At 43.8% G+C, this 14,252-nt stretch overlaps 1 protein-coding gene across 10 annotated transcripts in view; it reads left to right on the top strand.

Moving 5' to 3' along the window:
• LOC132380236 (glutamate receptor ionotropic, NMDA 2C-like) overlaps positions 1–14,252 on the top strand; it is a 350,379-nt gene that overhangs the window by 320,478 nt on the left and 15,649 nt on the right. For 9 of the 10 annotated variants that reach the window (XM_059948958.1, XM_059948959.1, XM_059948952.1 and 6 more), the window contains 2 exons: positions 9,593–9,780; positions 11,651–11,883. In XM_059948958.1, the coding sequence (XP_059804941.1) occupies positions 9,593–9,780; positions 11,651–11,883 (421 nt within the window). The remainder of the gene's footprint in view (positions 1–9,592; positions 9,781–11,650; positions 11,884–14,252) is intronic. The other variant, XM_059948960.1, reaches the window with a different exon arrangement.

Here is a 14,252-nt window from a genome sequence, read left to right as displayed (position 1 = left end):
CATTTTGCTTGAACTAGACATTACAAATGCAGATTTAGATTATAATTCTGGGAATATCAACTTTATTCGCCATGTACATTACATATAATTGGGAATTTCTGTGGTGTGTTGTCATGCAGGAAAAACAATATTCAACCATTCTAAAGAATAAGGAACTATATAAAAATAGGTTGAAGTACACATCTGGCTATGTGCATAAACACATAAATCCCAGCCTGTATTTACCATGCAACCATTATAAAAAGTGGCTTTAAAAAGCCCAGCAGCGTCTCTACTTTCTGCGAAGGCTGAGAAAAGTCCATCTCCCACCCCCATCCTCATCACATTCTACAGGGGTTGTATTGAGAGCATCCTGAGCAGCTGCATCACTGCCTGGTTTGGAAATTGGACCATCTTGGATCGCAAGATCCTGCAGCGGATAGTGAGGTCAGCTGAAAAGATCACCGGGGTCTCTCTTCCCGCTATTACGGACATTTACACTACATGCTGCATCTGCAAAGCAAACAGCATTATGAAGGGCCCCACGCACCTCTCATACAAACTCTTCTCCCTCCTGCCGTCGGGGAAAAGGCACCAAAGCATTCGGGCTCTCACAACCAGGCAATGTAACAGTTTCTTCCCCCAAGCTATCAGACTCAATTGTCTTGTTTATTATTTATTGTAATGCCTGCACTGTTTTGTGCACTTTATGCAGTCTTGGGTAGGTCTGTAGTCTAGTGTAGTATTTTTTCTGTGTTGTTTTTTACGTAGTTCAGTCTAGTTTTTGTACTGTTACATGTAGCACCATGGTCCTGAAAAAACGTCTCATTTTTACTATGTACTGTACCAGCAGTTATGGTCAAAATGGCAATAAAAGTGACTTGACTTGACTAAAATGCGTACAGAGACTGAGGTAATAGATAGAAGGGGCTGGGGAGGGAATGGGGGCTAACCAGAATGATTGATCATATTAACTGCCTGGGCAAGAAACTTTTAAGATGACATGAAGTTTTTGCTTTAATAGTCCCATAGCACTTTCTGGAAGGGAGCTTTAGTAAAGTTCAGTTTGCAGGGTAGTTAGTTTTGTGATGATTAATCCTGCCCACTTCTTTCTTCTGGACAAATACAAGTCCGGCAGTGATGGTAGACTGCAGCTAGCGACCTGCCAGCTTGCTGTAGTTTCTGTGAATGGCTGATGTGAGGTGCATTCTATGATGGCTGTGTAGAATTGCGCCAGTGTGTTTTGGGGAAGCTAGACCTTTACTAACAGCCCTTCTGAGCCTTTTTGTTAATGAAGGAGATATGATTCTCCCAGATGATGCCCAGAAACCCGAGTGTTGAAACGGTGATACCTGCAGAGACGAAGAGGATGAACACACATTTCTCCTGAAGTTGATATGCATATCTATGGTTTTGTGGGCATTCAGCTCCAAGCTGTTGTGATTCAGCTTGCTTACTTCCTGGCGGTGGATTTGTCACTCTGGTGAATAGTGTGATGACAGTGGTGTTATCTGCAAACTTTATCAGTTGAACTAATGCATCACTGGAGATGCAGATGGAGTACAGAGAAAGGGACAGGAGAGAATACCCTCCTGTGCCACACAAGTGTTGATTGAGTTGGATGTGGATTTCCTCACGATAGTCCTGAACAAGAGTGTATTGTTTAAACCTAGAGTCTGACTAATAAAAAGCATAAGACATGGAAGCAGACTTAGGCCATTTGGCCCATTGAGCCTGCTGTCACGCCATCATGGCTGATTTATTATCCCACTCAACCCCATTCTCCTGCCTTCTTCCTGTAAACTTTGATACACTTACTAATTAAGAACACATCAACCTCCACTTTAATTATACCCATTGACTGTAGATTCACTACCCTCCAGCTAAAAATCATTCCTCCTCATCCCTATTTTAAAGGAATGGCCTTTTATTCTGAGGTTGTAGCCTCTGGTCCTAAACTCCCCCACTATAGGAAACATCCATGGCCACTCTGTCAAGACCATTCAATGTTCGATAGGCTTCAAGAGAACTCCCCTCCTTCTGCATATTCTTCTAAACCCCAGCGAGTACAGGCCCAGGGCCATCAAACATTCTCCATACATTAACCCTTTCATTCCCAGGATAATTCTCATGAACCTCCAGCGGACCCTCTCCAATGCCAGCACATCCTTTCTTGGAAAGAGGGTGCAAAACTGCTCAGAATACTCGGAATAAGTCTTATAAAACTTCAGCATTACATTCTTGTTTTTGTATTCTAGTCCTCTTGAAATGAATGCTATCATTGCCTTTGCCTTTCTTACTGCCAACTCAACCTGCACAAGGATTCCAAAATCTCTTTGCACCTGAATTTTCTCACCACTGAGAATATAGTCTATATATTTATTCCTTCTGACGTAACCCTGCATTTCCCTGCACTCTATTCCTTCTGCCACCCATTCTCTCAATATGTCCAACTCCTTCTGCAGATTCCCTGCTTCTTCAACACTGTGTGCCCCTCACCTACTTCACATCATCTGCAAACTTGGCCACAAAGCCATGAATTTCATCATCTAAATCATATACCTATAATGTGAAAAGAATCAGTCCCAACACCAACCCTCGTGGAACACCACTAGTCACCAGCAGCCAACTAAAAAAGGCCCCCTTTATTCCCACTCTTTGACTCCTGCCAGTCAGCCAATCTTCCATCCATGCTAGTATCTTTCCTGCATTATCATGTTCAGCATCCTCATTTGCAGCGCCTTGTCAAAGGCCTTCTGAAAATCCAAGCAGCACGATCCACGCATTCGCCTTTGTCTATTCTGCCTGTCAGACAAGCTTTTCCTTTGGCCTATTTAGCCTATATTATCGTGTGCCTCCAAGTACCTTGAAACCTCATCCTTAGCAATGGAAACCGACATCTTACCAGCGACTGAAGTCAGGCTAACTGGCACGTTCTCTGTCTTTTGCCATCTTTATTAAAGAGTGGAGTGACACTTGAAATTTTCTGGTCCTCTGGAACCATTCTCAAATCTAGTAATTCTTGAAAGATCTCTATTAATGCCTCCACAATCTCTGCAGCTGCCCTGGGGTGTAGTCCATCTGTTCCAGGCAACTTATCTACCTTCAGAATCACTGGCATGTGTTGTGAAGAAGGGAGAGGTAGTGACAGGATGTGAACAGGATTCCCAGATGGTATGTAGCCTCCTAGGTTATCTCAGATCACCTCCACAACACTTTGGAGAGGGGGGTGAGCAGCCAGATGTCTTGGTACATATTGGTACTAGTGACATAGGAAGGAAAAGCAATGAGGTCCTGAAAAGAGAATTTAGAGAGCTAGGCAGAAAGCTGAGAAGCAGGACCTCCTGTGTAGTAATTTCTCTATTGCTACCTGTGCCACATGCCAGTGAGGATAGAAATGGGATGATTTAGCAGATAAATGTCTGCCTGAGAAGTTGGCATAGGGGCAGGGCTTCAGGTTCTTGGGTCATTGTAATCTCTTCTGGGGGAGGTATCACCTGTAGAAAAGGGACAGGTTGCACCTGAACCTGAGGGAGAACAATATTCTCGTGGGCAGGTTTGTTAGAGCTGTTGTGAAGGGTTTGAACTAATCTGGCAGGGAGATGGGAACTGTAGTGAATTGACTCAGGATAGGACTGGTGGTAAAAAAACAAAGATAGCGTGCAGTCAGACTGTCAGGAAAAGCAGGCAGATGATAGGACAAAATTGCAGCCAGCAGGGTGAGTATCAGTGCATTAGGAATGCAGAATCAAAAACGACAGCAAATACAATACTCAAAGTGTTATATCACAATGTATAGACTATAAGAAATAAAGTGGATGATCATGTTGCACTTTTACAGATTGTTGGGTATGATATTGTGGCCATCAAAAAACTAGGTAATGATAGCGATCTATAAGGTTATAAGGCTAGCAGGAAGGAGCTTAAGAATGAAATTAGGAGAGCCAGAAGGGGCCATGCGAAGACAGGATTAAGGAAAACCCCAAAGCGTTCTACAAGTACGTGAAGAGTAAGAGGATAAGATGTGACACAATAGGACCAATCAAGTGTGACAGTGGAAAAATGTATATGGAACTGGAAGAGATAGCAGAGGTACTTAATGAATACTTTGCTTCAGTATTCACTACGGAAAAGGATCTTGGCGATTATAGGGATGACTTACAGCGTATTGAAAAGATTGAACATTTAGATATTAAGAAAGAGGATGTGTTGGAGCTTTTGTAAAACATCAAGTTGGATAAGTCACCAGGACAGAATGAAATGTACCCCAGGCTACTGTGGGAGGTGAGGGAGGAGATTGCTGAGCATCTGGCGATGATCTTTACATCATCAATGGGGATGGGAGGGGATCCAGATGGTTGGAGGGTAGCAGATGTTGTTTCCTTATTCAAGAAAGGGAGTAGAGATAGCCAAGGAAATTATAGACCAGTAAGTCTTACTTCAGTGGTTGGTAAGTTGATGGAGAAGATCCTGAGAGGCAGGATTTATGAACATTTGGAGAGACATAATCTGATTAGGAATAGTCAGCATGGCTTTGTCAAAGGCAGCTTGTGCCTTACGAGCCTGATTGAATTTTTTGACGATGTGACTAAACACATTGATGAAGGTAGAGCAGTAGATGTAGTGTATATGGATTTCAGCAAGGCATTTGATAAGGAACCCCATGCAAGGCTTATTGAGAAAGTAAGGAGGCATGGGATCCAAGGGGACATTGCTTTGTCGATCCAGAATTGGCTTGCCCACAGAAGGCAAAGAGTTGTTGTAGACGGATATTATTCTGCGTGGAGGTCGATCACCAGTGGAGTGCCTCAGGAATCTGTTCTGAGACTCTTACTCTTCGTGATTTTTATAAATGACCTGGATGAGGAAGTGGAGGGGTGGGTTAGTAAATCTGCTAATAACACAAAGGTTGGAGGTGTTGTGGATAGTGTGGAGCTGTCAGAGGTTCCAATGGGACATTTATAGGATGCAAAACTGGGTTGAGAAGTGGCAATGGAGTTCAACCCAGATAATTGTGAGGTGGTTCATTTTAGTAGGTTAAATATGATGGCAGAATATAATATTAATGATAAGACTCTTGGCAGTGTGGAGGATAAGAGGGATCTTGTGGTCCGAGTCCATAGGACACTGAAAGCTGCTGCACAGGTTGACTGTGTGGTTAAGGAGGAATACGGTGCATTGGCCTTCATCAACTGTGGGATTGAGTTAAAAACCGACAGGTAACGTTACGGCTATATAGGTCGAGTGAACTTGGCCTTTTTTCCTTTGAGTGACGGAGGATGAGAGGTGACCTGATAGAGGTATATAAGATGATGACAGGCATTGATCATGTAGATAGTCAGTGGCTTTTTCCCAGGGCTGAAGTAGCTAACACGAGAAGGACAGTGTTGAGGTGCTTGGAAGTAGGTACAGAGATGTCAGGTGTCACATGTCAGATGTTTTTACACAGAGTGTTGAGTGTGTGGAATGGGCTGCCGGTGAAGATAGTGGAGGTGGATACGATAGGATCTTTTAAGAGGCTCCTGGTACATTGAGCTTAGAAAAATAGAGGGTTATAGGTAATCTTAGGTAATTTCTAAGTAAGTACATATTCAGCACAGCATTGTGGGCCAAAGGGCCTGTATTGTGCTGTAGGTTTTCTATGTTTCTATCACTGAATCATGGCTGAAGGATGGTTGTAGTTGGGAGCTGATTGTCCAAGGTTACATAGAAAACCTATAATAGTCATGAGAGATTTTAACATGCAGGTAGATTGCTAATAGATCTCAAGAGAGTGAATTTGTTGAAAGCCTACAAGATGTCTTTTTGGAGCAGTTTGTCGTTGAGCCTACTAGGGGATCAGCTATACTGGATTGGGTCCTATCTAATGAGTCGGGGGTGATTAGGGAGTTTAAGATAAAAAAACCCTTATCTTATTAAGATAAAAAGCAGTGATCACAATATGATTGAGTTCAGCTTGAAACTTGATAAGGAAAAAGGGAAGTCTTACGTAGCAGTCTTTCAATGGAGTAAGGAAAATTACAGTAGTATGAGAGAGGAGTTGCTAAAGTAAATTGGAAGATGCTGGCAGGGATGACAGCAGAGCAGAAATGGCTTGAGTTTCTAGAAAAAATGAAGAAAGTGCAGGATAGATTTATTTCATAAACAAAGAAATATTCAAATGTCAAAATAGTACAACTGTGGCTGACAAGGGAAGTCAACGCTAATTTAAAAGCAAAAGAGAGGGCATACAACAAAGCAAAACTTAGCCGGAAGACAGGGGATTGGTACGTTTTTAAAAAGCTACAGAAAGCAAGCAAAAGAACCATTGGGAGGGAAAAAATTAAATATGAAAGCAAGCTAGCAAACAATATGAAGGTGGAGAGAAAAGGCTTTTTCAAGTATATAAAAAATAAAAAAGAGATGAGAGTGTATACAAGACTGCTAGAAAATGAGGCCAAGAGAAATTATAATGGGGGGTTGGGGAACAGGAGATGGACGATGAACTAAATGTGTTTTTTGTATCAGTCTTCACTGTAGAAGACACTAGCAGTGTGCCAGATATTGAAGGCTGTGAGGGAAGAGATGTGAGTGCAGTCACCAAGGGTACACAAGTCACCTGGACCAGATGAACAACACCCTAGGGTTCTGAAAGAGGTAGTGGTAATGATGGTGGAGACATTGGTATTCATCTTTCAAAAACCATTGGACTCTGGCACGGTGCCAGGGGACTGGAGAATTGCAAATGTCAGTCTACTTTTTAATGAAAGGAGGGAGGCAGCAGAAAGAAATTATAGACCAGTTAGCCTTACCTCAGTGGTTGGGAAGATGTTGGAGTCAATTGTTAAGGATGAGGTGATGGAGTACTTGGTGACACAGGACAAGATAGGACAAATCAGCATGGTTTCCTTCAGGGAAAAGCCTGCCTGATGAACCTGTTGGAATTCTTTGAGGAGTTTACAAGTAGGATAGATAAAGAGGATGTGAAGAATGTTATATATTTGGACCATTAGAAGGCCTTAGACAAGGTGTCTCACATAAGGCTGCTTAGCAAGTTAAGAGCCTATGGTATTACTGGAAGTTACTGGCATGGCTAGAGCATTGGTTGATTCGTGGGAGGCAGTTCGTGGGAATAAAAGGATCTTTTCTGTTTGGCTGCCAGCATCTAGTGGTGTTCTGCAGGGGTCGGTGTTGGGATAGTTTCTTTTTATGCTGTATATCAATGATTTAGATGATGGATTAGCTGGCCTTGTTGCCAAGTTTTCAGACGATAGGAAGATTGGTGAAGGGGCAGGTAGTGTTGAGGAAACAGGTAGACTGAAGAAAGACTTAGGCACATTAGTAGAATGGGCAAGAAAGTGGCAAATGATATACAATGCTGGAAAGTGCACGGTCATGCACTTTGGTAGAAAAAATAAATGTGCGGACTATTTTCTAAACAGGGAGAAAATCCAAAAGATCTGAGATGCAAAAGAACTTGGGAGTCCTTGTGCAGAACACAGTAAAGGCTTACTTGCAGGTTGAGTTGGTGCTGAGGAAGGCAAATGCCATGTTAGTTTTCTTTTCAAGAGGTCTAGAATACAAGAACAGGGATGTGATGCTGAGGCTTTGAGGCACCAGTGAGGCCTCACCCTGAGTATTGTGAACAGATTTGGGCCCCTTATCTCAGAAAAAATGTGCTTGCATTGGAGAGGGTTCAGAGGAGGTTCACAAGGATAATTCCAGGAATGAAAGGGTTATCATATGAGGAACATTTGATGGCTCTGGTCCTGCACTTGCTGAAATTCAGAAGGATGGGGGGGGGGGGGTGGATCTCATTGAAACCTTTCAAATGCTTAAAGACTTAAGCAGAATAGGTGGGGGGAGTCTGGGACTAGAGGGCACAGCCTTATAGAGGGGTATCCATTTGACATGGAGAAATTTCTTTAACCAGAGGGTGGTGAATCTGTGGAATTTGTTACCATAGGCAGCTGTGGAGGCCAGTCATTGGGTGTATTTAAGGCAGAGATTGATAGGTTTTTGATTAGCCACAGCATCAAAGGTTATGGAGAGAAGGTTGGGGGGTGGAGCTGAGGAGGGGAAAATAGGGTCAGCCATGATTGAATGCTCGATGGGTCAAATGGCCTAATTCTGCTGTGTTATATAAAAAGAAATCTGTTAACTTTGCAGCAACAGTACAATGAAATATGTAATAAATAAATAGAGAAAAAAAACTGAGTTACATTAAGTATATACAGTGTATGTCTATTAAATAGTTAAGTTAAAATAAGTGTTGCAAAAAAACAAATTAAAAATAAGTGACAACACACACAAAATGCTGGTGGAACACAGCAGGCTAGGCAGCATCTATAGGGAGAAGCGCTGTCGACGTTTCGGGTAAGTGAGGTAGTGTTCATGGGTTCAATGTCCATTTAGAAATTGGATGGCGGAGGGAAAGAAGCTGTTCCTGAATCACTGAGTGTGTGCCTTCAGCCTCTGTACCTCCTTCCTGATGGTGACAATGAGAAGAGGCCACTTCCGGGTGGTGGGTATCCTTAATGATAGTTGTCCCCTTTCCTAAGGCACCGCTCCTTGAAGATGTCTTGGATACAACAGAGGCTGGTATCCATGACAGAGCTGACTAATATTACAAGTTCCTGCAACATATTTTGATCTTGTGCAGTAGCCTTCCCCACCCCCCCCCCCCGCCTGCCCCAGAAGGTAATGCAGCCTGTCAGAATGCTCTCCACTGTACAGCTGTATAAGTTTTTGAGTGTTTTAGGTGACAAACCAAATCTCCTCAAACTACTGATAAAATACAGCTGCTGTCTTGCCTTCTCTATAACTGCATCAATAGGTTGTGTCCAGGTTTGGTCCTCAGAGATCTTGACGCCCAGGAACTTGAAGCTGCTCACTCTCTCCACTTCTGATCCCTCTATGAGGATTGGTATGTGTTCCTTCCTCTTACCCTTCCTGAAGGCCACAATCAGCTCTTTGGTCTTGCTGATGTTGAGTGCCAGGTTGTTGCTGCAACACCACTCATTTAGCTGGTATATCTCGCTCTTGTTCGTCCTGTCATCACCATCTGAGATTCTGCCAACAATGGTTGTATAATCAGCAGATTTAGAGATGGCATTTGAGCTATGTCTAGCCACACAGTCATGGGTGTAGAGAGAGTGGAGCAGTGGGCTAAGCACACACCCTTGTGGACTGATGTTCAGCCATTACCTTTCTTATTTAACCTTTGGTTTATTTTTGGAGATGAAGAGATCCAGAGAGTCATAGATGTGCAGAGGACAGCAAGGTGGAAATTAGGAGCAAATGTAAAGAAATTCTTAAATTCAGCAGGGATGCAGAAAATAGCATCAATGCAGTTAATGCAGCAGAAAAGAAACAAGGAACTTATCCAGTCAAAGAGCATTCCATATATATCCCAGCCAGGCACAGACTGGGCCCAAGAAATGTCCTGTAGCTTTATCTTTGGTGTGAAGAAAGTGAGTGGAGTTGAAGTTGTTCAAAATCTTTAAATCTCTGGCTCTTCACTGGCACTGCCCTGAACATCATCTTCTGAAGGTAGTGTAATTAGGGACGGTGGTAGCAACACTGAGATAAAAAAAATTAAAAACACTTCAGCTGACGCATTTCTTTGTTGCAGGAAGCTTGATGCATTTATTTACGATGCAGCTGTTCTCAACTACATGGCTGGGAAGGATGAAGGCTGCAAGCTTGTTACCATTGGAAGTGGAAAGGTATTTGCCACAACTGGTTACGGGATTGCTCTGCAAAAGAATTCCAGATGGAAGCGAGCCATTGACTTGGCCCTTTTACAGTTCCTGGGTGACGGTAAGCTTGAGGTTTGAACACCCGTTTCACCAGCGAACAGGTGGCACATTGGTCTTGTGCACCATGCAGTCCAGTATAGTCAGCAACAAAACTCAGGTTGGCCAAGCCCAAAATGGACGCTAAGCCAGAAAGGGTAGGGAAACAGAAATTTGATAAAAGGTGCGTTATAAAGGAGCATCCCTGAGAGGCAGCACCAGATCCCTCAGGCTCATGGAGATATAAAAAAATTACAGATTAGTTCAAGATCCTGAAGGCATTTATATGAAGCATGGGGAGTTTAAATAAGCAGGCACTAATGGAAGTATCTATCAGGAGGGTGCTGGGTGAAAGGGATGCCGCATTTTAGGATTTGGGTGGCAAAATTATCAGTGAGATAAAATTCTTACAGGATAGATAGAGGCAGTGGAGCGCTGGGTTGTTATCGTGAGAACACTGAACAAAAATCCCAGATAGTTTAATAAATTACACCCACTTCAATGCCTACCGTCCTTCACCATCCAGCTTTGTATTAATAGTCAAACTTGAAGCAAAAGACATGAGAATAAGTATAGACTACACGATTAGGGCCTGGGATAACATACTGTAGTATTGATACTTTCATAGGAAGAATTCTAGATACAGGACTCACATGTCACACACTGTTATTGCTGTTGTCTCACAGCCTCAGAAAAGGGTTTAATTGGACCTCTCCTCAGGTATTGCCTGTGTGATGTTTACATGATCTCCCTCTTGACACCAGGGTCTTGCCTACCTGAGGGCTCCAGCTTCCTTACGCATCCCAGAGGTGTCCTTATAGGTTAATTACCCCACTGCAACGAGGACAAAAAGAATCAAAGGATGTAGATGGGATAATTAGGCTCATGGAACTAGGAAGAGGTAGAGTGGGATTAATGCGATTGCATCCCTGGAAGCCAGCATTGATCCCTTCTTTGTTGTTACCAAAAGAATGAGATACAACTTGTAGTGGGGCACATAACTGGCATAACTGGAAATAACTAAAATAAGCAAATCAACCTATATATTGGAAAGTTTGCCAAAATATGGTCAAAGAACAAAGAGATCAGACTATGCAGATATACAAATCACTGTACAAATATATCAATATACAAACCACTCAATAAAGCACTGGTTTCCAATGGAATGGAATTAAAAAGCAGAGGAGGTTACATTTTTACAAAATCTTAGTTGAATCATACATGCAGCACTGTGAATAGTTCTCCACATTATGAACAAAATCACTAGAAAAGTACAAAACTTATTTACCAACGTTATATTGGAATGGAGGGAAATATTGAACAGAAAAATTAATGGACAGGCCTGTTGCTTCCAGAACAGACCAACTAGGGTGGATTGTGGGAAATGGCGTGATGGATTCTTTCAGAATAAGGGAAGACATTTGTGGGATACACAGAGGAAATGTGTACTCTTGTGAATGTAGGAAACTGAGGACCATCAATGTTAAGTTGTCTCTCTCAATGCGAAGGGGGAAACTGAAGGAAATTTCACTTCTGTAAGTAGAGCCCAGTAACAAAGATGTATCTAAGGAAAACTAGATACAGATGAAGTGGAAGGTAAGGATATATTGATAGGGTTAGATCAAGTTAGATGAAGAATGACACAAATGGTACTGGTGAAACATCTACTTTTTTGCTTCAAGTATTAAACAATACTATTGTAAACCTATCCAATCTCATTCACTGCCCTGCTGACTTTAACCCTTCCATTGACTACCTGGTATGATCCTGTTTTCCTTTTCATTCACATCAGTTGCTATCGAACTCTACTGATCGCTCATCTTCCACCATCTCGCTCCATCCTTTGCCCCCCATCTCCTACCCATTAATTAGCAAAGTACCTCCTCTATCCACAGGAGATATACGCAAGTTACACACTGTCTGGCTAACAGGGATCTGTGAGAAGGAGAAGAACGAGGCGATGAGCAGCAAACTGGATATCGATAACATGGCCGGTGTGTTCTATATGCTGCTGGTGGCCATGGGCCTCAGCCTGCTCGTCTTTGCCTGGGAGCATTTGGTGTACTGGAAGCTGAGGCACCATGTGAAAGAAGCTAGCAAAACTGACTGTCTGCTGGCTGTCAGCAGGGTAAGGCACATTCAGCAAGTCAGGAAAGGAGTTCACCATAGGAGAACTTGCCTAGCATGCCACAGAACCCCCCTCATACATTTGAGCCAAAAGTCAAAGGTTAACACCCTCATACATCTTCAGCTGTATTAAGGATAAGTGTAGATGTTCTATGCAAGAACCAAACCCAAATATCTTTGCTTATAGACAATCTATCTCAAAACCTCAAATAATTTTCAAAGACATGCAGGTTAGTAGGCTAATTGGCCACAGTAAATTACTCCTGGTACAGGTGACCAGCAGGAGAATCAGGGGAAGTTACAGGGCAATAAGTGGGAGAATGGAATTGCTCTGAGAGACAGCATAAGCTTGATGACCAAGAAGTCAGGAGGAAATCAGAGTATGTGAGGGAGCATATAGATTGTAACAAGGATCTAAACATGCACTTGGAGCAACTAGAGAAATACCGAGGCAGCAGAACATGTCAGAGGGTGGAGATGCTGCTCATTACCCAAAGCCTTTCCAGCATCAGGAAGGCACAGGTCTGGGGATTAATGGCATCCTGCTCATTTGCCTGGATGAATGCAGCTCCAACGGCTCACAAGAATTTCATCACCTTTCAGGATAAAGCAGCTTGTTTGACTGCCCACCCCATCAACCATCCCAAATGACTCCTTGGACCACTGTGATGGTACTAAAAATATACAGCAACTTCCATAACATCTCCTCAACTTCAAGTGTTTATCAGCAAACGTCACACCGCTCTGGCCTAGAAATATCATCTATATTAACCCCATCGCTCAAACTCTGTCCCGCTCTTTCCAACCATCAGTTTCCTTGCTTCAAAGTATATACATCATATACAACCTCAAAACAAAGAAACCTGACAGAATCCACGAAGAACACACAGCATAATGAGGACAAACATACCACGTGCAGAAGAGTACAAATATTTGCTGAAATAATACATGGAACATGAACTGCAGATTCACTGAAGAGTGAGTCTAGAAACCGCAGTCAGTTCAGTGCTGAGGTGAGTGAACACATCCCAAGGGCTGCAGGTTAACAACCTCCCCGAACCTGACAACAGGGGACCCTCACGTCCTACCAGCAACAACCTCTCTGGAACCTGACAACAGGGGACCCTCACTTCCTACCAGCAACAACCTCTCTGGAACCTGACAACAGGGGACCCTCACTTGCTACCAGCAACAACCTCTCTGGAACCTGACAGCAGGGGACCCTCACTTCCTACCAACAACCACCTCTCTGGAACCTGACAACAGGGGACCCTCACTTCCTACCAGCAACAACCTCTCCCGAACCTGACAACAGGGGACCCTCACTTCCTACCAACAACAACCTCTCTAGAACCTGACAACAGGGGACCCTCACTTCCTACCAACAACAACCTCTCCCGAACCTGATAACAGGGGACCCTCACTTCCTACCAGCAACAACCTCTCTGGAACCTGACAGCAGGGGACCCTCACTTCCTACCAGCAACAACCTCTCTGGAACCTGACAACAGGGGACCCTCACTTCCTACCAACAACAACCTCTCTGGAACCTGACAACAGGGGACCCTCACTTCCTACCAGCAACAACCTCTCCCGAAATTGACAACAGGGGACCCTCACTTCCTACCAGCAACAACCTCTCTGGAACCTGACAACAGGGGATCCTCACTTCCTACCAACAACAACCTCTCCCGAACCTGATAACAGGGGACCCTCACTTCCTAACAGCAACAACCTCTCTGGAACCTGACAGCAGGGGACCCTCACTTCCTACCAGCAACAACCTCTCTGGAACCTGACAACAAGAGACCCTCACTTCCTACCAACAACAACCTCCCCTGAACCTGACAACAGGGGACCCTCACTTCCTACCAGCAACAACCTCTCTGGAACCTGACAACAGGGAACCCTCACTTCCTACCAGCAACAACCTCTCTGGAACCTGACAACAGGGGACCCTCACTTCCTACCAACAACAACCTCTCTGGAACCTGACAACAGGGGACCCTCACTTCCTACCAGCAACAACCTCTCTGGAACCTGACAACAGGGGACCCTCACTTCCTACCAGCAACAACCTCTCTGGAACCTGACAACAGGGGACCCTCACTTCCTACCAACAACAACCTCTCCAGAACCTGACAACAGGGGACCCTCACTTCCTACCAACAACAAACTCTCTGGAACCTGACAACAGGGGACCCTCACTTCCTACCAGCAACAACCTCTCTGGAACCTGACAGCAGGGGACCCTCACTTCCTACCAGCAACAACCTCTCTGGAACCTGAAAACAGCGGACCCTCACTTCCTACCAACAACAACCTCTCCCGAACCTAACAACAGGGGACCCTCACTTCCTACCAACAACA

The sequence above is a fragment of the Hypanus sabinus genome, chromosome 23, assembly GCF_030144855.1.
Source record: "Hypanus sabinus isolate sHypSab1 chromosome 23, sHypSab1.hap1, whole genome shotgun sequence".
In the NCBI taxonomy this organism is placed as follows: domain Eukaryota; kingdom Metazoa; phylum Chordata; class Chondrichthyes; order Myliobatiformes; family Dasyatidae; genus Hypanus; species Hypanus sabinus.
Note: the sequence above shows the minus strand (reverse complement) of the source record. Positions and strands in the feature narration are given on the sequence as shown.